General features: G+C 29.6%; 1 protein-coding gene across 7 annotated transcripts in view; it reads left to right on the plus strand.

The window, feature by feature from the left end:
• Hmgcl (hydroxymethylglutaryl-CoA lyase) overlaps positions 1 to 20,262 on the plus strand; it is a 100,375-nt gene extending 80,113 nt beyond the window's left edge. For 5 of the 7 annotated variants that reach the window (XM_075356530.1, XM_075356509.1, XM_075356520.1 and 2 more), the window contains 3 exons: positions 92 to 304; positions 2,009 to 2,197; positions 12,981 to 20,262. In XM_075356530.1, coding sequence (XP_075212645.1) covers positions 92 to 304; positions 2,009 to 2,197; positions 12,981 to 13,229 — 651 coding nt within the window. In that variant the 3' untranslated portion in view covers positions 13,230 to 20,262. Of the gene's footprint in view, positions 1 to 91; positions 305 to 2,008; positions 2,198 to 3,031; positions 3,313 to 12,980 lie in introns of all 7 variants that reach the window. The other 2 variants (XR_012755175.1, XR_012755171.1) reach the window with 2 other exon arrangements.
• The last annotated feature ends 3,405 nt before the right edge of the window (positions 20,263 to 23,667 follow it).

The following is a 23,667-nucleotide window of genomic DNA, read 5'->3' on the forward strand; positions in this document are numbered from 1 at the left end:
TGATTAGAAGAAAAAATTGTGTTTCATTTTGTGGTTTGTGATGAAAATAAGTATATATTTAGTTTTAACTAATTTATTTTTACTGTTACAGCTAGCAGCGGGTGTAAAAGAAATAGCAATATTTGGATCAGCATCTGAAGCATTTAGCCGAATGAATATTAATTGTTCAATACAGGAAAGTTTATTAAGATTTAAAGAAGTAACTGAAGTAGCTTTAGCACATGGACTTAGAGTGCGTGGTTATGTTTCATGTGTGTGCGGTTGTCCATATGAGGGTCATGTTGAACCTAAACAAGTTGTTAAGGTATTTATCTTAAATTTATATTGTGTTATTGTAGTATTATAATAAAGTCAGACATCGATATATAAGATAAATTTACCATTTAATGTTTTTTAATACATTATCGTTACTATTCAGTGATACTTAAGAAATATTACTGATATCAAAAAGCAATTCTATAGTTAATCCCTTTTGAGTTTTAATCTGAATTATATGACATTGAAAAACCAGTTATAATTATATATGTATATAATATATATATATATATATATATATATATATATACATATATAATTACATGGAAGTTTTTTAAAAGAAAGACTTCCTGTCTACAAAACAAGTTTTTTAAATCATCAATCTTAAGTATTGGATTGTTTTAGAGTAATGATATGCAATCTGATTTTTTTTGTTTTTTAATTAAAATGTTTTTACACAGAACTTTATGGAAATTAGTTAAAAATTAAAGTTAAATTTTTTAAATTTAAAGATTCTAAAATATATATTTATATCAAACAACCTCTTTGTATTCAAACAATACTCTTTGTATTCATATTTCTTATTTTAATGTTGATCCAGATTTTCTGTCTTAAGTGTTCTTGCAAGGAGCTTTCATTCATATAAGTAGTGGTTTTTTCTCTATCTTAACTATTTTAAATTAAACTAAAAATATAAAATAAAATAACTTAAAAAAAAATAAATCCAACTTCAAAAACTATGCTATAAACTAAAAAAAAAAAAAATACTGTTCAATATTGTTCTTCTAATTTAACTTTAGGCCCTAAATTAAGGTTGGTAAATTAGAAGTTGTAAAAATTTGACACTAACCTTAAAAAATTTCTGAAGAAGTATATTGTAAAAGTTTTGTTTTTAAATTTTTGATATGTTTAGGTTTTGTACGTTGATCTAATATTTATTTTAATAGAATAAATTTTTTCCATCTACCTGTTTTTAATGTTCATCATCTGTGACTTGTTTTGTTGTTGCCTTGTGGATTTAGTGAAAACTAGTGCCCAGTTTTTTTTTCTTTAGAAGATAAATTTAAAGTCATTCAAATCAAATAGCTTTAACCACATTTTGCTATCTGTCTTCTTAATTTGAAAAAAAACATTTTAGTTTGGAACTATAGTGTACACAAATATTGTGCTTACCACTTACAAAGACTAAAATAGACTGGAATTAGATTATGAAAGCTAAATTTTTCTTTAATGTCTTACATGTTCCGATTTGAGTAAAATAATACTTAAATTATCAATGATTAAACTTGAGATAATGTGTAAAATATAACTTCTCAAACTATTATTATATCTTTATTAATGAACTAGTAATTTGAAAAAAAAAGTATAAAAACTATAGGAGTAGTATGTATTTTACTAGCCCCATCCAAATATGAATTGCTTCTGAAACCTGCAGTACAAGGGTGGCACTTCCTATTATATCAGTTGCCATGTATGGTTCAAATTCACTGAATCTACTGTTAGTTTACATGTCAACAGTTATTCTTTCTATGTTGGTGTTCTCACATGCACAAAGCATGAAGCAATATGTTATAACTATATAAGTAAATCTATTACCAGACCATGAAAAGAGTATAAAAAAATGAAAACATAAAACTTTTGTAATTACTTATTTTTTTCACTGCTATTATATGGGCTTTTTCAAATAATTAAGATTAATTTTAAATCTATCACACTCTGATAAAATATTTTCTTTAATCTTTTGTTTTTTTAGGTTGTCAAAGCAATGCTGGATATGGGATGTTATGAAGTGTCGTTAGGTGATACAATTGGCATAGGAACACCTGGTTCTTTTAGAGCTATGTTATCATCTGTTCTTTTAGAAGTTCCAGTACATCACATTGCAGTTCATTGCCATGATACTTATGGTCAAGCTTTAGCCAATGTTCTTGTTGCATTAGAGGTAAAAATATAAAATTTACATGTTTATATAAATTTATTTATAATTTCATTCATAAAGAACTTTACCAAAACTAAAGAAAAATGAATTTTAGTACTTTAACACTTAAATTTATTAGTATATGTTAATAAAAACAACTAATAAACAGCTTAATTGAGGAGTATAAAATGATTTAGCAATTCATTTGGTGACATAAAAATGTATTCATGTACATTTTTTAGTTAATTGCATTATATCAGGTGGGCCATATAAAACCAGTCTCAGCTGTCTGACACATACTGTTTCAGAAGATGGTATGCTTGTCATGCATGCGTATTAGTTGAAGGTCGCTGACTCACTCGTAAGTCTTTCCCTCCCATTCAGTGAGTCTGTTGTGCTTATGCATCATGGTGTATTCAATTGAGCAGCGTGTTTTCATTATGGAGGAATATGTTCCACAACTTCAATAAATTTGGTTTGTGAAAGGTTTCAAGGGTCATATCCTAGAAGTAATGTTCCTGCAAATCAGCAATTCTAGATTTAGTGAAAAAATGCAAACTGGCTCTGTTACCAATGCTAAGAGAGTGAAACAACTTTCAAACTCTGGAAGTTGTCGCTGATTTAGCGAATTGTAGTGGAAGGAGTCCTCACAAATCAACACGACCATTAGCTAAACAAACAAGAATTTCTTGAACGTCATGTTTATATATATATATATATTTCACGGTTTACAAATGAAAGCCTATCTGTGAGTGTTGTGCATGAATTAAAACACCATGATAAGGGTAAACTATAAGTTACTGCCTCTTACAGAATATTGGCAAAGGATTCATTGATCCTTTTCTTTTTATTTCACAGATGAAGTATGGTTCCATTTATCAGGATGCATTAATTCTCAGAATACGTGGCATTGAGCTACCAGAAACCACTCCACAATTTAAAAATTGGTGTTTGGTCCAATTTGTTGGTCATCCAGTACTATTCGGTGTATTTTTGTGATGTTATTAGTCCTGAATACCAGCTGAATCAACCAGCTTGGTTGATGATAAGTATATTAACTATAAGTATAAAGTATAGGTAACTATATTTAAATTCAGCTGGCCATCTTTTCACGGTGGCAATAATGGGACAGAATCCTGGTAAATAGCCTGCAACTCTGTTTTAATTTTTGTAGGCACATTGCCTTTCAAATGTATATATTTAATCATGCCATGATATTCGATTTTTTCCATTTTCACAAAAACACTGATAATGACTTACTCAAAGGAATATCAAACAAAAACTGAGCATCCAAAATGGTTGAAATTTTAGTGAGTACCTTTCAATGCATGGGTGAATACATTCCCTAACTTTTGTTGATGTGTGCTGCCATCTTGTTGAGGCTCCAAACTTGTCAGACAACCTTTGTACATACAGTAATAATAAATATATATTAGTACATTATAAAGTAAGTAAGTAAACATGTTATTATATTCAGGCTAAGAACTAAAAAGAACATTATATTTCAATAATATTTTTACAGTTCTTTTTATTTATTATTCACTTACTACTCATGCTAATAATATCCATTCTGAGAATACGTGTTTTAGAAACCTTCCAATGCATCTAATAACAATGACAAGATAATTATGATTACATATATATAAATTTAATTTTAATTAAAAATAATTATAATTTCATTTTATATATTAAACATCCTCTTTCTACAATTTTGGGAATTTTATATATATATTTTCAAATTTTATGTACTAGTATACGAGGTATGTTCAAAAAGTAATGAGAATTTTGAAATTTCATGGGTTGTATTAGTCCGATTCTCAGGATTTTTTCAATGTTGTATTGGTAAACATGTCTGAAAAGTATCTACATTTTTAGCCATATTGGATGGTCAGTCTGTTGTCAGCTGTCAAAAGGATAACATGTGTTTTGGTACGATTGGCGATTTTTTATTTGTATAAATAGTGGATCTGAGAATTTGTATTAAATTTTGCTATAAAAATGGAATGAAGTGTAGCAATGTTTTAAAAATATTAAATATTGCTTTTGGTGAGTCTGCTATGAGTAAAGCAAGGGTTTACGAGTGGTACAAGCGTTTCCAAGAAGGTTGTGAAGACGTTGAAGATGACGAGTGCCCTGGACGCCTTAGCACATTAACAACCAATGAAAACATGAAAAAAGTGAAAGAAATGATTATGAATGTTCATTGATTCACAATCAGAGAAGTCGCTGATGATGTTGGGATATTAGTTGGCTCATGCCATGAAATTTTTTCAGGTGATTGGAGTATGAAATGTGCGACTGCAAAATTTGTTCCAAAATTGTTGAATTTCAAACAAAAACAGCGGCGAATGGAAATTGCTCAGGAGTCCTGAAATGAAGTCAACAATGATGCAGAACTACTTAAACGTGTCATAACAGGTGATAAAACAAGGGTTTACGGATATGATGTCGAAACTAAAGCTCAATCATCCCACTGTTTTGTGACACCCAGATTTGTGGTGAAACAATTCATGGCTTTTGCAACATGACAATGCACCTGCTCATACTTCATTGCTTGTTCATCAGTTTTTAGCAAAAAAACAACACTGCAATGGTTACCCGGTTGCCATGCTAGACATGGCCCCATGTGACTTTTTTCTATTCCCAAAAATAAAGAGAACCTTAAAGGGCTGTCATTTTACAAGCATAGATGAGATTAAAAGTGAATAGCTGAAAAAGCTAAATAATATTCCAAAGATCGAGTTCCAGAAGCGTTTTGGGGATTAGAAAAAGCACAATGTCAAATGGGCACTATTTTGGATAACATTAATGTTGACAAATAAATAAAATTCTTTACAAGAACAAAAATTCTCATTACTTTTTGAACACACCTTGTATGTATGTATATATATTGCATTAAATTAAAATTATAAATTGGTAGGTACATTATATTAATTGTAGTTTGTAATAAAATTTACTACTTACTGCTAAAGTATAATATTAAACTAAAAAGAAAGTAAAAGTTTAAAGTAAAGTTCAGAAGTAAGTTTCAGTAACAAAATGAGAACAGTTGGGAAAAAATGAAAAATTTATGAATGGTTACAAATACTTAATATTTATTTATATTTTTACATAATCACCTTTTTGTTTCAAACTTTTGATATTGTGAAATGAGAGCTTTATTAAATCCACTGAATAAAATTCTGCTGCCTGGGATTGTAACCACAATCTTTTAAATGCAGGCCAGTTTTTGAGGTGTAGGAAGAGATTGGCGTGAGATCAGAACTAAAGGGTATGATCAGAAATTTCCCATCCAAATTTTTGAATTGTTTCTGTTGTGTATGCAGTCATGTGTCAACGTGCATTGTCATGAAGAAGAAAAATTCCTGATCTCAGCATTCACCATTGTCGGATTTGAATGGCATAAGGCAATTTAGAAAGTGTTTCACAATAGACTTGGAATGTGATGGATGTTCCTGATTCCATGAAATCAATCTAAAGCGCAGCCATTTGGTCCCAGAATACAATTGTCATGACTTTCCTTCAAGACTGGACTTGTTTAAATTTTCTCAGTTTAGAAACTGGAAATGAATTCACTGCATTGATTGTTATTTTTTCTCAGCATTGACATACAAAATCCACATTTCATAATAAGTGATGATAGGGGGGGAAAAATATGTCTCTCATGGTTAAAGTGGTCAAGAAAAGAGCATGTGCAGTTATCATTCTTTGATCTTTGTGCCACTTGTCCATAATTTTTTTACCCACTGTGCTCACAGTTTACAATAACCTAGAGTTTCAGTCACTATTCTCATCAATTTCATCATTGAAACTTCTACAAATTCTAGAGAAAGATTGCTGATTCGAAAGCGACAATTTCCTTTCACTTTTGCATTCACATGTTCGACGAGATTGTCATTTCTGAAACTAGGCCTGCCACTTTTGTGAACATTTGAATGGCCTTCCTTAAAGTGACGAACCATTGCCTCACTTTTCTTTCAGAAATTGCAGTAGGCCTATATGTTTCACACTATTGTCAGTGAATTGTAGCAGCATTATGCTCTCTTGCATATAGAAACTTAATCATTGATTGAACTTGACAACTGGAGGAATTTGCTATACCACATTCATTTTAACAAACTCTCTTGCAAAGGCAGACAACAATAAACTGCAATGACAATGATTCATGCATGCATGAACCATTGTTGGCAATCGCTCATTGCCCATTTATAACTCATCAGCCCTTATTTTTGAACCACACCTTGTATTATTCCTACATTTATTCCATTAATAATTATTACTAAAGTACTGTTACTACTGTTTATTAGCATAAATAAACTGTGTTCTTTAAAAAATGATAAGGAATTCTTTTCTTGATTGTAAAAAGAAGCTTTGACCAGCTTGATTGCATAAAAAAACAGTTTTGTCTTACTAATTATTGTTTTATAATATTGTGATATTGCTTTTCATTTGTTTTATACAGTACATTATTAGGTGCCTTATACAGTAATAACAGGTGCCTTGTTATTATAATTTTCTGTTTTAGCATTTATGAGGTTTGTAAATAAAGTAATGAGACTAGTTTTTTTGGCAGTTAAATTGGCAACACTGTAAAGTTATTAGTTACATATGTTTTTAAGAACAGCTGATTTATATTAGATATTAATATTTTTAGTTTATTGTTGCAAAGTGAGACATAAACAAATTTTTCATGAAATGAGTTTTTGTTGTGCATTACAAAAACTAGTGATACTAATTATGAGCAGTGTTGTGGAATCAAATTTTGTGTTAAACTCAGTGAGAATGCTACTGAAACTTTTTCACAATTGAAAAGGGTATATAGAGATGACGCTCTGTCGCAAGCCCAAAGTCTTTAGATGGTTTAAAGCATTTTCAGATGGCTGAGAATCAGTTGCGGATGATCCACACTCTGGAAGACCGTTAACGTCAGAAAGAGATAAGTAACTAAACAAGTCAACTAAATAAGTTGAGCGAATCAAGAGACTTATGTAATTTTTGTCTGCAGGACAGATTGTGTAAATCAATATGTTTATCGAGAAATTCTTGAAAGACTGTGGAAAAGAGTTGTTCAAGTGAGATCAGTCGTCAAAGACAATTAGATGCTGCATCACGACAATGCACCTTGTCAAACTGCACTCTCAGTTAATGAGTTTTATGGGAAAAAAACATTCCTGTAGTTCCTCAACCACCTTATTCACCTGACTTGCCCTGTGACTTTTCCTGTTCCAGACTTTAAAAAAACACCTCAAAGCACACCATTTTGGAACAGTAGAAAACATTAAAAAAAATTTAACCGACCATCTGAAGGATGTTTTGGTTTCTGAGTTCCAATACTGCTATGAAGAGTGGGAAAATCTTTTGAAGCACTGCGTGGCTTCCCAAGGGAACTATTTCGAAAGTGATATAGTCCAAAGTTTTTCTGAACCAGTCTCTTTACATTATTTACAGACCTCATCATGAATTTTTTTTATTTTTTTATTTTTTTTATCAAACTTATGTAAATGTCCATTTTGAACTAAGATAGGTTTTATTCGTTGTGTAATTAGTACAAAAAAATCTTTTTCAAGAAATATTCAAATTAAACAAATCACTGAAAAAAATTAGTTTTCAGTCATTTAACAAATTATGTATTATTGGTCTTTTTATGACTATCAGCAATTACCTATCTTGATCAGCTTCGAAATTATATTTGGATACAAAGATGTTTAATATCGTATATCTTCTATAAAATTTCACAAAATGCTAACTAAACACTAACTATAATATAGTTGAAGAATGAGCTGCGTAATAATTTTGAAAAGATTGCCTGGAAGTGTATTGTATTTAGGAAATTTTTTTTTTTTTTAATTTATTGGAAAAAAGAAATTAAAATTTAGTGTACTAAGATGTAGTATTACTTCATCAGAACAGTAAATTAAAATAATAGTAAAAAAAAGGAATAAAAGAAAATTAGTATTTATAAAGTTGATTTTCCATAAGTTTCACTTCAAATCTTCGATTTAGCAAATTCTCATTTTGAAATTAGTTATACTTTTTTTGTATATACTATTTTGTAATAGAAGGTAAAAAATATGTTCATAAAAAAACTCAAACTTTGAAAGTTTGGAACTCATTGTAAGAGTTTAGTAAATGCAGAATTTCGTTTTTGGTCTTCTGTTGAAAATGTTTAAGATTTATTTTTATTGCTGCATCCTTTGGATCAAAGTCTGAATGTCTTTCTTTAAAATTTTTATGGTATATGGGAATTTCCTTTTTGATCAAATATAGAAACTTTTGTTTAAGTTTTGCACTTTATATTTGATATGAAGGAAGAGTAATTTTCAAGTAGTTGGCATAGAATTTTATGCATTTATATTGGTTTGACAAGGATGTTAAGAGATAGTTCATGTTAAAATTCTTGCACATTCAATTTATTTACTCTGTAATTATTTATTATGAAATATCAATATTTAATAAAAATCAGTACAGAATTAAATAATTACATTACTGAAATAAAAATCGCAGAATTAATAATTAAATTTATACAAGAATTATTTACTTCCGGCATTTACAAAAGGAGTTTTGCTTATAGTTTTTATATTTGAATAATGTCACTTTGTCCTCTGTTCAGTGAATTTTTATATGTAATAGTTTCTTCTACTTTACCACAAACAAGACAGCTGTTTCAAAATGGAGCATTCTCATGGCACATTCTTCACTCTTATGCTCGACTGTTAGCACACACTTACTTCAAATATTATTACACACTGCTCTTGCATTATCACACACTGTACTGATGTTTATTGGTCTTTGGCAGTATTTTTACCTCCAGGCCTATGGTTTGACCAGTATTGACTGCAGCCAACCCACCTTTTTGTTCATTTAAGTGTAATAGTTTCCGTTTTCTTAACCATTACACTATCCTAGAAATTCTTTCTATTGCTACTTTCTTATTCAGAAATTTTATTTTTCAATGTGTTTGTCAGTTTACATTCTTCATTTTTTCTCTTATTTTATCACTTTCCATTATTAGAAGCTTCTCTACTCGTTACAATAGTTTTCTTGTAGACAATAATTTATTTGTTAAAAATTTTGTTTTGTAAATTTTCTAATATCTTCTACTTTTTTTGTTTATATATTTAATGAAAACAATTTTATATCAGTTATTTGTGAGAAATTCTTCATTCTATATTTTCACATGGCTGTACCTCTTTCTGTCATTTATTGACTCACTCCCTTATATGTATTTTACTGAAATATTTCCTTTTCATTTCGAAAATTTGAAACTTTATTTTGATTTTAAATGTAAGCAAGCTATTCTCATTTGGTACTGCTTAATTGACTTGTGTGTTGTGATTTTGTTTTTTTCAAGAACAAGTTGAAGATTATGAATTTTCTTGTTAGTATAATTTTAAAAAAATCTGACAAACACTTGTAGCACTTCCCATCATGTGGTTTTTTTCTGATGTACAGCTTTGTGGATCCAATAAATTGCTACTAGAAAAAACTGCAACAAAAAACCCACTGTACTGCCTTCTACAACATTTCAAAATTATTACAATATTTTGGAGTGGAGGTGCAATTTAGCAAAAAAATTTTATACAAATGATTTTTTTTTTATATTTGTTCACAAAAATATTTTTAAAAAAGCAACAATAATCACCCCTCATACTGCTTTCTATAACTCTTTAAAATTAAAACCAATTTTAGGGGTGTAGGTGGGGGTGAAATTTATCAAACCTTTTTTACAAAAGTTGTTTATTAATATTCACAGAAATATAAAAATATATATATAACCTTAATTATGTAAAATCTGGGGACGATTTTGTTTTCCCCTTGTATCCCTCATCCCCCTGACCTTTTGAATTGAAAATTTACATCAGTGTCCGTATTATAGAGATATTATAGCCAAGTTTGGTTAAAATCAGTCAAGTAGTTCTAGAGGTATTGGAAGATTTACACACCAACATACATACATAGGCACATTATGTCGTAGAAATTTCTATGCTATTTTTAGGTTTTCTGGGCTCCCTAGGGGTCAGTTCATCAAGATTTGATGAAAACTGAATATGCCCAATTTTGACCGATCACCATACTTTCCCTTCTATATAGCTATAGCTACTATGTAGTTGGTAAAGTAAAAAGTAACAGATCATCAACTGTTATTCTCAAAATTATGTTGCCAGGTATATAAGAGTGAAGATGTTATCGTTTTTTTTGGAATCTCAGAAAAACGTTCTTAAGTTAAATAGGATAATGACATTTCTCAAATAAATTAATATATTACTACTTTAGTAAAAAGTGTGTTTATATTATGTTTCGTATCTAAGAATTTTTTTTAACTGTGTTTTTTAACAATTGTTTCTTAAAAGAATAAATAAATTAAAACAGAATTCACACTACATAAGTTCAGTAAAATTCCAGTGAAATCTATTTCACTAGTGAAAGACTGCTGCAAAATACAATTAACCTGTTTAGAATTTTGGTGTAAAATGACTGGATTCATCTTTTCTCTGGAGAAATTAAAATACATCTGCTTTTCACACTTTAAGGAAATTACTGACCCTCAACTGTTTTTACATGATGAATCGGTTGAACCATGTGCACAAGTTAGATTTTTAGGAATGTGGTTTGACCAATGACTAACGTGGGTAACACATTTAAAGGAGCTGAAAGTAAAGTGTTTGAAAATGCTAGACATATTGAGAGATTTATCTAATAGTCGTTGGGGAGCTGATCGAGTATACATGTTGTGCACTTCTACCACTCCAGTCAGTTCCCGCTTGGACTACGTCTGTGTGGCTTACTCATCCGCTTGGTCCGCTGCTCTTAGAGTGCTAGATGCAGTCATCATTCATTCATCCCGCCTTTATACAGGTTCATTTCACTCAAGCCCTGTGCTAAGTCTACTGGTTGAAAGTGGTGTGCTGTCCCTTTGGAATAGATGAATCAAATGATCTCCACTTATGTAGCTTGTTTTAAAGTGTAATGAAATCATCCATCCTTTGCTATGCGGTGTTCTCTAACCACTACCTGATTCAATATTAGGTACAGCTGAGATCTACTGCTCCACTAGGCATCAGAGCTCGCTAAATGTACTGTTACCTCCAGTTCTTACTGCTGTAGTCTTTGTCAGTATCATATAAAGAACATAAATCCGGTTATCTTGCAAAACAAATTTTTTAATATAAATAGTGTGAATCCTGATGTTATAGTTATACGTTTATGTTATAGTTTATACAGCTCTAAAAACTTTAATTCTGTTGGTTTTACTTTTGTGGTTGGCAATAAAACATTTTTTTGGCCTTCCCAGCATCATCAGTATTTTCATTACGAAGCTGTATGCTATTAGTAAGGCCTTAAATATAATTAGCCCAACATTTTTGTAAAGTACTTGTTTACTTAGGTTCCATGAGTGCCTTGAAGGTGATTAGTGACATGTACTCAGACACCCTATTATCTGTGAGATTCAGTGTTATTTTGCAAATGACTCAGTGTAATAACTGAGCTTCTGCTGATCCCCGGCCATATTGGAATTTCAGGCAATGAGCACTGATAGTACTGCTAAAGAGGCTTGCTTCCAGCCTCTGTTCACCAATCGCTTCAAATGATCATCTGTTTTCTGAGAAGGGTGGTTCATGATGACTGGCAAAGTGAATGGAATGCTACCATCCGCAATAAACTTTGCCCAATTAAGAACACTGTGGAGCTCCTTATGCAGAAATAACCGTTGAGAGAGGTTTTTATTTGCCTTTGTGAATAGGGCAGTTAGGCTCACTCGTGGATATCTGATGACTCAAACAGATGCACCTGTTTGTGCTCGCTGCAACTGCCATCTAACAATGCACCGCATCCTTGTGGATTTTATCTGTTAGGCGTCATTGCATTACAAGTTTAGACTAGGGGCTAACATATCAACTATGCTAGGGGGATAATGAAATGATGTAGTTTTCTACTTTAAGATTTCATAAGGCCACCTGTTTTTATTCAAATATTTGAGTTTGCTATAGTTTGTTTCAGCTACTTATGTCATTTCCCATGTAGTAGATAGTAATTTTAATTGAGATTATCAAATGTCTTTGTGTTTAGCATACATTGCAAAACACAATTTTAATATTTATTTATTTACAACAAATATATCATGTCCAGGTCCAGAAAAACAAAGGAAAAAAAGAAATTTATTTTTGTTTCATTTAATTTTTACTCTTAATATTAACATAAAATATTATTTAATGTAGCTTAACTAGAATGGTGTAGTCAATAAGTATACTATACTAGACTTGGTACATATTAGACTAGTCTTAATATGTAATTATTTCCTTACTGATTGGAAACATTGCGTACAATGTATTTTTTCTACGTAAAGGAAAATATTGCTGTATAAATTATTGCTTTTCCTAGGAGTAGTGATGTTTATCATATAGCTACTCCCAGTGGATGGAAAGCCTGTTGAAAGTGCATCAGTTACTATCATAAAAAATAGCCATTGAAAACTGTACACAGAAAATGCAGTTTTCTGGATTGAAAACATACATATGAACTAGCCTTTTAGGTGGGGAAAAGTTTTTTTTATTTCAGCATCATTCAGCCTCTTGGAGGAAAAGTGTATCCATTATTGCTTTCAAACAAATGAGGGAAATTATAATTAAAAATGGCTTTGAAATTGACTTTTTATGCATTGGGCATTGAGGTGTTGGGAATTATATTGGAACCGTAGGGTTGTTAGTGGATGAATTTCATTTTCCTTGCATTTTATTTGCTAAAAACTATTACACATATTTATATATTTTTTTTTGTAATAAATTTTTTTATTTCATTTATTTTTTAGCATGGAGTTTCAGTAGTGGATTCATCAGTTGCTGGTCTTGGCGGTTGTCCATATGCAAAAGGTGCATCTGGTAACCTGGCCACAGAAGATTTAATATACATGTTACATGGCCTTGGAATCGATACAGGAATCGATTTGCAATCGATTCTACAAGTAGGAGAATTTATCAACAATGCTTTAAATAGGACAACAAAATCAAAAGTGGCTCTAGCACTTTCTAATAAGACTGTTGTAAATAAGTTAAGGTGACTGCAAACTGCTTAAAAAGAACCAAGTGAAACAGATGCAGGACATTTGTTCATATTTCAAATGCAAATGCTGGCCATTTGTAAGAACTTTATTTTTTCTGTGTCATATAATAATAATACTGTAATAACAATAGTTAAAACTACATCAATTTTTTTTACTGGTGATAATGCTGGTTTGTTTATCCAAGCCCTGATTTATTATTATGAAAAAATTGAATTATTATAAAGATATAAAAAATTGTTGTAACCGAGTTTATGAGGATTATTAAACTGTATCTTCTGTTAAGGTGTATAGGAAGTGAAACTGTGTCTTCTAGGAATTGAGTAACTTATTTGAAGTTTTGTACCAAATTTTTATATTAATCTTAAAAGTTCAATATGTTTTTAGATTTTTATAATGTACGATTGTTATCTACTGGTAATCAACGATATGAGTGAAAAAGGATAGAGGAAATTATGCACTTTTTTTACAATTCAGGAAAGTAGGATTATACTTCACTTAGCGCTACGATCGTAAGTTTCAAATTATTATTCGGTAGTCTCTTCTCTTAAATGGATTAATTTTTGTGTAGTGTCTTTCATTTTTGTATCAATAATATTTCTAAAATAAATCTTTCTTTCTGAAATAAATCCAAACTTGCTGAAAGGATTGTTTTTATTTTATTTTGTTATAATGTAAAAATCGTAAATTTAGTTGATGATTTTCACATCTATTAACTAACATATTGTTTTACATTAAAATATATAATAAATGTTGTTTCTACTTATGATCTTGCAATTATTATTTTCCATATATAATCAGTGATGCAGTTTTAAAAATTGTATTTTTATTAGTTATATATTATTTTTTCTGTTGATTTATATTTCACATTTTATGTGATAGAAAATAACCATTTACTGGGAGTCTACAGTATTTATGTAAAAATTTCAGAGTTTTATAATATAATTTACATAATAGTGGACAGCAGAATCAAACTTATCAAATAATCAATATAACTTTCTCACTGTTCTTCACTGATATTTTTTTTTATTTGTAGTATTTAAAAAATGTATTGATGTTAGGTATAGTGTTACTTAACACAAACAATATCAAGATAATTTTTTAAAGTTATTTAAGAAATTTTTTTCATCTTGATCTTTGCACCTTAGGAGATTTTTTTGTCATGATACATTTTAATTATTGAATGTTGCACCAGTTGCCATGCAATAGTTGCTGTTATTCTTACTTTCCAATAAGTACATTACAGTGACCACCATGAAAAATGGTGTTTGTATTTAAACTATTATATCTCAGTTAAGAAGAATTGCACAATAAAAATGAAAGTATTGTCAGAAACTGAAAAATTCTTTGCACTGACTGGATTCAGCTGATTTTAGTTATGTCATTCATTTGAAAATTAGGGTCATGAAAAGCAGAAAACTCATGATTTTTTGCACTTTTTTTGAGAACGTCAACTTTGAATTACTATAAAATCAAAACTGATCAAGATGAACATTTTCTACTTTTACAGCTAGATTAAATGATTGTGCCTCAGTAATTATAGTTAAGATTTAGTCCAAAACTATTATTATTCAAGCGTGCAGAGTGGTTTATTTAAGACAACCTTATCTTTAGTTTCAATGAATATTTTACAGGGAAAAATTCATTATTGTAATTCTTGAAACAATTTTAATAATATCACAGTGTTTTGAAAATAAAGTATTTATTAACCTTTTAATTTATGTGGGAAAGGTATGAAATGATCATTCAAAAAGTACAATTTCTGTCATGTATTAAGTCTACATTCTGTTTGTTGCTAGGCAGAACACCGAAATGTGAGTATGGTTTAATAGTCCCTATCACACAGTTTTATTAGATTACTGTGTACTTCTTTAACATTATAAATTACAATTTTTGTAAATACTGTTACAAATGTAAATACTATTATTATTATTTATTCTCTAGAGCAGCTAGGAATGCTACTAGTCTATTTTAAATGTTCAAGAATATGCGGGCATAACAATTCCATGTTATTTGTCCCCTCACTTCCATATATACTGAATGTTTTTTCTACACTTGGTCTGTAGTATCTTCCATCCCATCAGTGTCTCAATGCAGAACTGAGTCTATTCTTGTGACTTAACACCACAACCCCCATATGCATTGGGCAGCACTGCAAAGACAACAACACGATATCTTTTTAGTGTTGCCTGTTAAGCGTCTTCAAAAAATGCTTTACAACACTGATAAGGATTACCCCCTCACAGGATTAATAAGTGTCTGATCCTGCTATAAATCCACATCCCTTCACCGCTTCTGGCTGCTGGACAGTGTTTCTGTATAACAATGATGACATCCTTGCCCTGTACCCAGTCATAATGCCAATCTCCTGAGGAATTCTGGCCTACTCCTTGAAATGTATGTTTTCTGTGGGTGTACAACATATCTATCTCAATGTTTGTCTTCATTATCAGAGGTACCATTTCTGGTGTGCAGATAAAAAAGATGATATTCCCCATGTGCTTTGAGTTGTGATATATCACACTTCTTGTTGGTGATTTCCTCTACCACCTCAATAATGACCTGGAGGATGTTCAGTAACAACTTAGAGCACTGTCCACCTCCATCATAAAGGTATCCCGTTTTTCCAGCTAAATGTTGTCGTCCTGCAGATAACCACCACAGGCTTGTCGAAGACTATGAATTAGGATGTCTATTGTGTCCTTGAGCTCTTTGTTTTTTTGTCCATTTGTATATACTATCCCTTAGCGTTTGGAATGTCGCCTTACTTTGCCTGTTATCATATGATCCCCAGTTGAACAGGACTTTATATAAGATGTTATTTTCCATAGCTCTTAATTGGGATATGCAAGTCCTCCTGTTTTGCCGCTGTCACATTGAAAACTAATGTTGATAAGAGTATTACCTTAAAAGCCATCATGTATCCACTGTGATAAATAGCTCTGTGTTTATTGATGTTCCCACCACACTTAACAGCAGGTCTTATCTTACCTTCCTCGCTCTTCTCCGTAACGTGCATCTCATCCCTCACCGATACTACTAAAGTGGTTACTGTTTCCTCATCGCTTATAAACTTCCTGTTTAACACTTTCATCCTTCTGGTTCCATGCCTATTACTGTTCAGTGTTATGTAACTTTGGGGCCAGTGCCACTTTTGCCTTGCATCCAAGATTGTGTGCACACCTAATCATCTTTATACAATATTCTCCTAGGTAAATGCCATTCCTTATCTACAATTGCAAATACCTCGTTATAAATCTTCGGCGCATATTTCTAGGTCGTAAATGCAACCATCCAAATCCAAGTGTGAACCTAACCATTCTCTCGCTTTCTGTACTGGGGCTTCTGTATATGTTTGGAATCTAAAAAATACTTCACAATATCATAGGTCTTGTCATTTGGGGCCCATGAAAATTAGGTAGCAGCTTTCTCAGACTAGGATAGGAGGACTCGACGTGAAGTAATGTGTAAAATGGTTCCAGGTCAAGTCCTGGTAGAAAGGGGTGGGTTTCGTTCGGTAGTCTGCTGATAGCAGTTGGATAAGACCCCCAGGGGAGCCCCACACTCTATGCATGAACAAATTTCCACCTTCCCCCTTAAAAGAAATTCATTGTTGGTGTTATTTTCATATATTTTTACCTTTTTATTTATTTATGATATTTCTATCACAGACACGACTATAAAAAGAAGTAACAGGTTAGAAAACGCCATTAAAATCATAGCAAGTAAAGAAAACAATGTTAAAAATAACTCTGTTTCTTAACAATTTCATTACTTTAATTAGCTAGTTATCATTTTATTATTTGTTTTATAAACCTTAGTAAGGCCTTATTTTATTTTGTGCGTGACTTGAAATGTACACATAATTGTAATCATATATTTATTTATGTATAATACAATTAATTAACATACATACTGATTACCACATGTAGTGGTGTAAAGGGTTCATGAATAGAACACAACAAACAGAAGGTATCATAGTCTGTGACTGTCAGTCTCAGTGTAATTGTGTACATGTAATTTGTGGGTAGCACTTATTATATTTGTATGTTATGTTTTATCTCTTGTATGTAATTATTGTTTTAAATACTGTTTATAGTTAATTGCTTCTTTTTTTATGTAGTTGAAGTAGTAGTAATAAACTTGGATGTTTCAGGCTTACTTTAATTGAATGAACAAAATATGTAATATTGCACATTCCTAAGAAAATTGTCATAATTCAAAAGTAGTGAATTTTTCTGGAGAGCAAAACCAAGATTCTTGATGTATATAAATTTGGGTCTAAGCTGTAAATTATGAACATTTTTCCATTCTATTTAATGACATCGTTTAGAATTAATTTTGAATGCATTAACATAAAAGTATTTGCCATTGTGTTTGCTATAAGTGTTTAACCTCCCACCCCCTTATCCACGTATTACACTTCTACAGAAAATATTTTTAAAGTTTTTTTTCTTACCACACACTTTATTCATTTAAGTGATACTTTTCTGTGTAAGTGAAATAGTTATTATAAATTAAGGTCTTGTGGTGAATGACAATAAAGTCTAGAACTTAAGATTTTGTTTTTAAAAATAATTGTAACACTAAAATTTGATTCACAATAATTTTTAAAATTTGTAAATGACTATTTTTACATATTCATACATGGTTATAATTATTTTGTAAAGAATAAAGATATGATATTACTCTTTAATAATAACTTTGTTTTTTGGCATATACTTTACCTGCACTTTCTTTTTATCTTCTTCCTTTTCCGTTCTTGATAGAACTTTTTCTTTATTGTGGTTATCGTACTCCAGTTTCATTAGTGCTTTTTCTTTGTCGCTGCTCTGATTATATTTGAAGCCTAAGTTACATTGGTCCTTAAGAATTGAATAAAATGAAATATTGAATTCTGTATTAAATATGTCATTGCACATGTGGTATGTAGCTACGATCTTTCCCTGTTCTTTGCATTTATGCCTGTAGTCACAGTACAACTCTACAATGGTTTTCCCTCCAATAAAATTTTTAGATGTTTGTTTTCGTAGGTAGTGACTCTCAGTTTTCAGTATTAAATTTATGTGATTTCTGACGTTATTTTTTACATCGTTGCCAATTTTCTTATTAGAATTGTGTTTTCCTCTTTTGTCCTCTACAACCATACCATTCTTTGAGCTTTTACTATTTACAGTGTTAATAACTCTTATCATTAATATCAAGAATTGTTTTGAAAAAGTGTTTGCATATGCAAATTTTGTGATCATCAACGGTAAAATAAAATGCATGATTTAAAATCTCTCTGATTATTTTTAGTGTATCTGTATTTCAGTTGAATAGTTTGCAGATATTTGTAAATAGAACCTCTTTTCCATTTGATGTCACATAAATTATACTATTGATGAAAAATACCTTGCCTTTCATTTTCATTTATTTTATCTCAGCATTTCAATTGCATTTTGCTCCACAGGGTTCTTTAATTTTTTGCCGAGAAAATTTTCTTTGTTTTTCTAACAGTTAAATATTCTTTCCCATGATTTCTTAAACATTTTGCTTTCGTTTTTAATCCATTTGGATTCTTTGCGAGTATTTTTTTCTTTAGGCGGTTTTGTTCTCTTTTTCAAAATTTGTGGGTTATTTTCATTTAAACTGACAGCAGCTGCTTCATTAACTATAATATTATTTATGTTTAACTGATTATCCTGAGATATAGATTTCTCAGTCAGTACGTTGTCTTCAATATTATCATCATCACTAGCAGATTCACCACTACTACTTGAGGAGGTGTCTACCTTCATTATCGCATGTTGAATATGAATTATTTTCAGGATCACTTTGGTTTTCCAAGTCATTTTCAACAATCGGATCACTAACATTAGAAGTACCTGAGAAATCTTCAATACTATTGTGGTAATTATTTTATAAATATTAATATTCTCCTCTGTATGTTGCTATTCTTTTCAGGACCATGTATGCCTTCATTATCAGTAACCATCTGTAACATTTGTTTATCTCGGGAACTCGTTTTCTACAATAAAAAATTGGACATCAAAAATTTCTTGAATAAACAATTCAAATTTTTTGTGAGACTGCTTACTTTTATCCTAAATAATTTTTATTATAAATAAATATATATGTTACATCTTACGACTAAAAAAAAAAAAATTTTTTTATGTCTAAAAACTAATTATTGTGACTAAAAATTTTAAAGTGGGTGAATGATAACACTAAATAAATTGTTCATGTTTCAAATAATATCTTATTTACCCATAATAATTCTAAACATCCCAAAATACAACACAAAATATACTGTTCATGTTCCGCTATTCAGCGGAACATGAACAGTATATTCAAAACCGTGTTCTTTCAAAATAATTTACTGTTAGTCTAAGTTAATTCTAAAATATACTGTAAGTTTTCCGATGAATATTGTATTATGACAAAATAATGCATTGTTATTTGGAAAGTATTGTTACATAAAAGTTTGTCTTCCAACGAATATAGTAATAATATAAAATAATACTATTCATCTGTATCTGTTAAAAAAAATGTGTTAACATTCCTAGGAATAATGTAGCAATAGAAAATAATACTATTTATTACAGAAATGTAGTAATAAATAAGTTTCACTTGCCACAGAAGATAATTGCTTAACAGAATAACAATTTTCATCAGAAACTTTTGACATTCTCAAACAGCAATACAAAATGATACTGTCTGGACCGGAGACTGTGCTAAGTAAGTTAGAAGAAAAGAGACACATACACAGTCTACTGGCTAATGGATCAGCTGTTGTTAATATGTTTTTTTCTGGGACATAAAGCATTGTATTTAGCACATAATTATGAAATAATCCAGAAATTACATTTTTTTGAGTTATGACAGTTTTCTTAGGAGTGTACGATATCTTCTAAAAAAAAGAATTATTTTGTATTTTTAATCTTGTATTGAATTAATGTTGAAGAATAAATATTACAATGCAAATCTTTAAATTTAGTATTGTTTATTAATCTTTGCTTATATTAATTAAATAAGTATTTTTCATATAAAATTAACATTTGTTTTCATTATTAATTTCCTTGATAATGACTTTAGCAAGCGGTAATTAAATTTTCTTAGAATGTAGTAATTGAAAACTGAAATTTCTCAGGAAGTAACACCCAGAAGAGTTGCAGTAGTAGAAAAGTCACACAACACAGATAAAATGAGCATATATATTAAAACTATTAAGAAATTTATTGCATAATCTATGATTTTATAAATCAATTTTTTTTAAATAGATTTTGGTAACATCTTGTAACATAATTCTAATTAAATCATTTTTTTTGCTTCTGGAATTGTGATAAAACAGTTTTGTTTTTTATTCTCAGTTTAGAAAGTGTATGGTAGTTATTTGAAGAAAAATTTCTTTCAAACACTTCCCCAAACAGTAGTCAAAAGAGAAAATAGAATAATCAAAACATTTTATCAACAGCATAAATAAATTTCAGTTTTTTGGTTCCCATCAATGATTTGTATTTCTTTCTTTGATAAATAGACTTGTGTTTTTTTTATTAACTAAATTGCATCGGTTTTTAAGTTAAATTAAATATTCTTTTTACTGGTTATCTGTCATTTCAATGGTTAAATACTTTTCTCCATTCATTTCTATTACACAATAGACATTTAAACTCAACATTTTTAGTTTTTAGTTTTTTAAGCATGTTTAGTACATTATATTGCAATTTTTATCTTCCTTTAACATCTATAAAGGTTGTTATTAGGAAAAAAACAGTTGAGTCCCAATTTTATTACATATCTCGAAAGGCCATTGACCAAAAAACTAAATTTGACAAGTATTTTCTATATTCGTCTGAGCTGTGGCTTGATTTTTGACCTCGTCAGACAAGGGGGCATCTTGGTATCCCCTTTTTCAATTAACTATAATATTTTATAACTTTTATTATTGTTAAAACTTTTAAGTCAGCTCCCTTAGGAACCACCCTTTCATTAAAAAAGTTTTTATGTTGGTTTTTATTAATACTGGACACTGTTCAACTTTCAGTCTTAAAAAATAAGTTAAAAAAGTTGATATTTTAAGTTAGGATTTCAACACCAATTTGATGCAATTTTATAAAATAAGACTAAAAAATTATAGTTTATAAAACAAAAAGGATGCCATGATGTCCCCTTGTTTGACGAGGGAAAAATCAGGTCAAAGTTGGGATGTATTTAGCCAAATATTTATGTTAAACTTCAAATTGTTTGGTCATTGGGCTTTCAAGATATGTAAGGAAACATATTTGTATTTCCTTTTTTAAAATAAAACACCAATGTAATTGTTGAAGCAAGAAAATATTATTAACATTATGACTTCTCTTATTAAATTCAAAATTATTTTCTAAATTTTTAAATTATATTTTCATTACTGATTAAAAAGAAAATTTAGAACTTAATGAATATGTTACTAATTTTTTTTTTTTGCTTTTTTTTATTAATAGCCCTTAGACGGTAAAGAAAGATAAAAATGGAATATAATATTCTAAACATGCTTAAAAGACTAAGCATGTTGAGGTTAAAAGACTATATTAAGTTGAAATAAATGATGAAAAGTTTTCAACCATTCAAATGACAGATAGCCAATGAAAAAATGTTTAAATAACGTAAGAAAACTTACACTGAATATTTAATAAAAGAAAAACAAGTTTACCTGTCAGTGAAAGAAGTACAAATGATTGGTGGGAGCCAAAAAAATGGGATTTATCTGTACTGTTGGCAATCTCTTTTATTTAAATAAAGTACATACTGAGTAGAAACTTGTACATATGTAATAATATATTTTATATTAAAATAAATATGGATGTGTATTTATAAATTTAGCTTATGTAGTTAATGCTAAATAAAAAGTTGCAGTTGGAAAGTTAGGAATGCAAATTTAAATGTACTAAGTTGTTTATGAACAGAAGACAGACTGATCTCTATAACAAATTTCAAATATTGAAGAGAAAACTAAAATAGAAACAAAACTAGTGTCAGTTGTAATTGATAGTGGATAAAATCATATTTTACTCAGCCCTCAAAATAATGTCACTATTATTGTCAAGGAGACATTATAAATAGTGGGTGTGTAAGGAGTGAAAGAGAGAACTATGTATTGGTGGGTTGACAATGTAAACATGTTTACCGCATCTCTCTATCGCTGAGAAGAATAGCATCTGACTTCAAAGGAAAATTGTATTGTATAAATTAATTTTCCACTTACCAACAATTTAAAAAGTGTAAATCTTAATACTTTTGTAGCTGTTACTTTATCTTCAGGGATGTTAATTTAAATTCAAATCAATCGTTTTTAAAATTAAACTGTTATGTTTATAATAGTTTGTTTTAGAGATCAGTCTGCCTACTGTTCATAAACAAGTTAGTACGTTGAAATTTGCATTCCTAAATTTCCAACTTCAACTCTTTATTTAATAGTAACTACATAACTATTATAAACATAACAGTTTAATTTTAAAAACAATTGTTGATCTGTTAAAGTTAATTCTAAATCTTTTTTTATGTCCATCACGGTTAAACATTTTAAGACAAAGTATTTTATAATTTGCTCAAATTACAATTTTTTTGCATTTTTCAGAAAACATCAAGCCTTGTTTGTTTTACTCTATCCCCTAACAAACAATTTAACACATAGGATCTGAAACTTTGCAGCATGGCATATAAATGATTATACTTCACAACTTTGGTATGTCTTCCTCATAATATAAAAGGAAACTGCAAAATTTTATAAAAATCAGAAAACATTTTTGGTTTTAATTGCATTACTAATACAAACTAATTAATGAAGAGCATTAGTGTATTTTCTTTCAAACACTTCCCCAAACAATAGTCAAAAGAGAAAATAGAATAATCAAAACATTTTATTAACAGCATAAATAAATTTCAGTTTTTTGGTTCCCATCAATGATTTGTATTTCTTTCTTTGATAAATAGACCTGTGTTTTTTTTATTAACTAAATTGAATCGGTTTTTAAGTTAAATTAAATATTCTTTTTACTGGTTATCTGTCATTTCAATGGTTAAATACTTTTCTCCATTCATTTCTATTACACAATAGACATTTAACCTCAAAATTTTTAGTTTTTTAAGCATGTTTAGTACATTATATTGCAATTTTTATCTTCCTTTTAACATCTATAAAGGTTGTTATTAGGGAAAAAAACAGTTCAGTCCCAATTTTATTACATATCTCGAAAAGCCATTGACCAAAAAGGTAGTCTGTTTTAAGAAATGAAGTTTGAACAATATAGAATATAGTTATATTTAATTATTTGAAAGTTTAAAATGAAAGAATTGTATATAGAATACGTGCAAACTATGAAACTAATCGATGTCATAAAAAGTTTTTCAGACTTATTAAATCAGACTTCATTCCTCATGGATGATCTGCATTTAGAAATTTAATCATTGACTGAGCTTT

This window comes from Lycorma delicatula, chromosome 1 (assembly GCF_047948215.1).
Source record: "Lycorma delicatula isolate Av1 chromosome 1, ASM4794821v1, whole genome shotgun sequence".
Classification (NCBI taxonomy): Eukaryota; Metazoa; Arthropoda; class Insecta; order Hemiptera; family Fulgoridae; genus Lycorma; species Lycorma delicatula.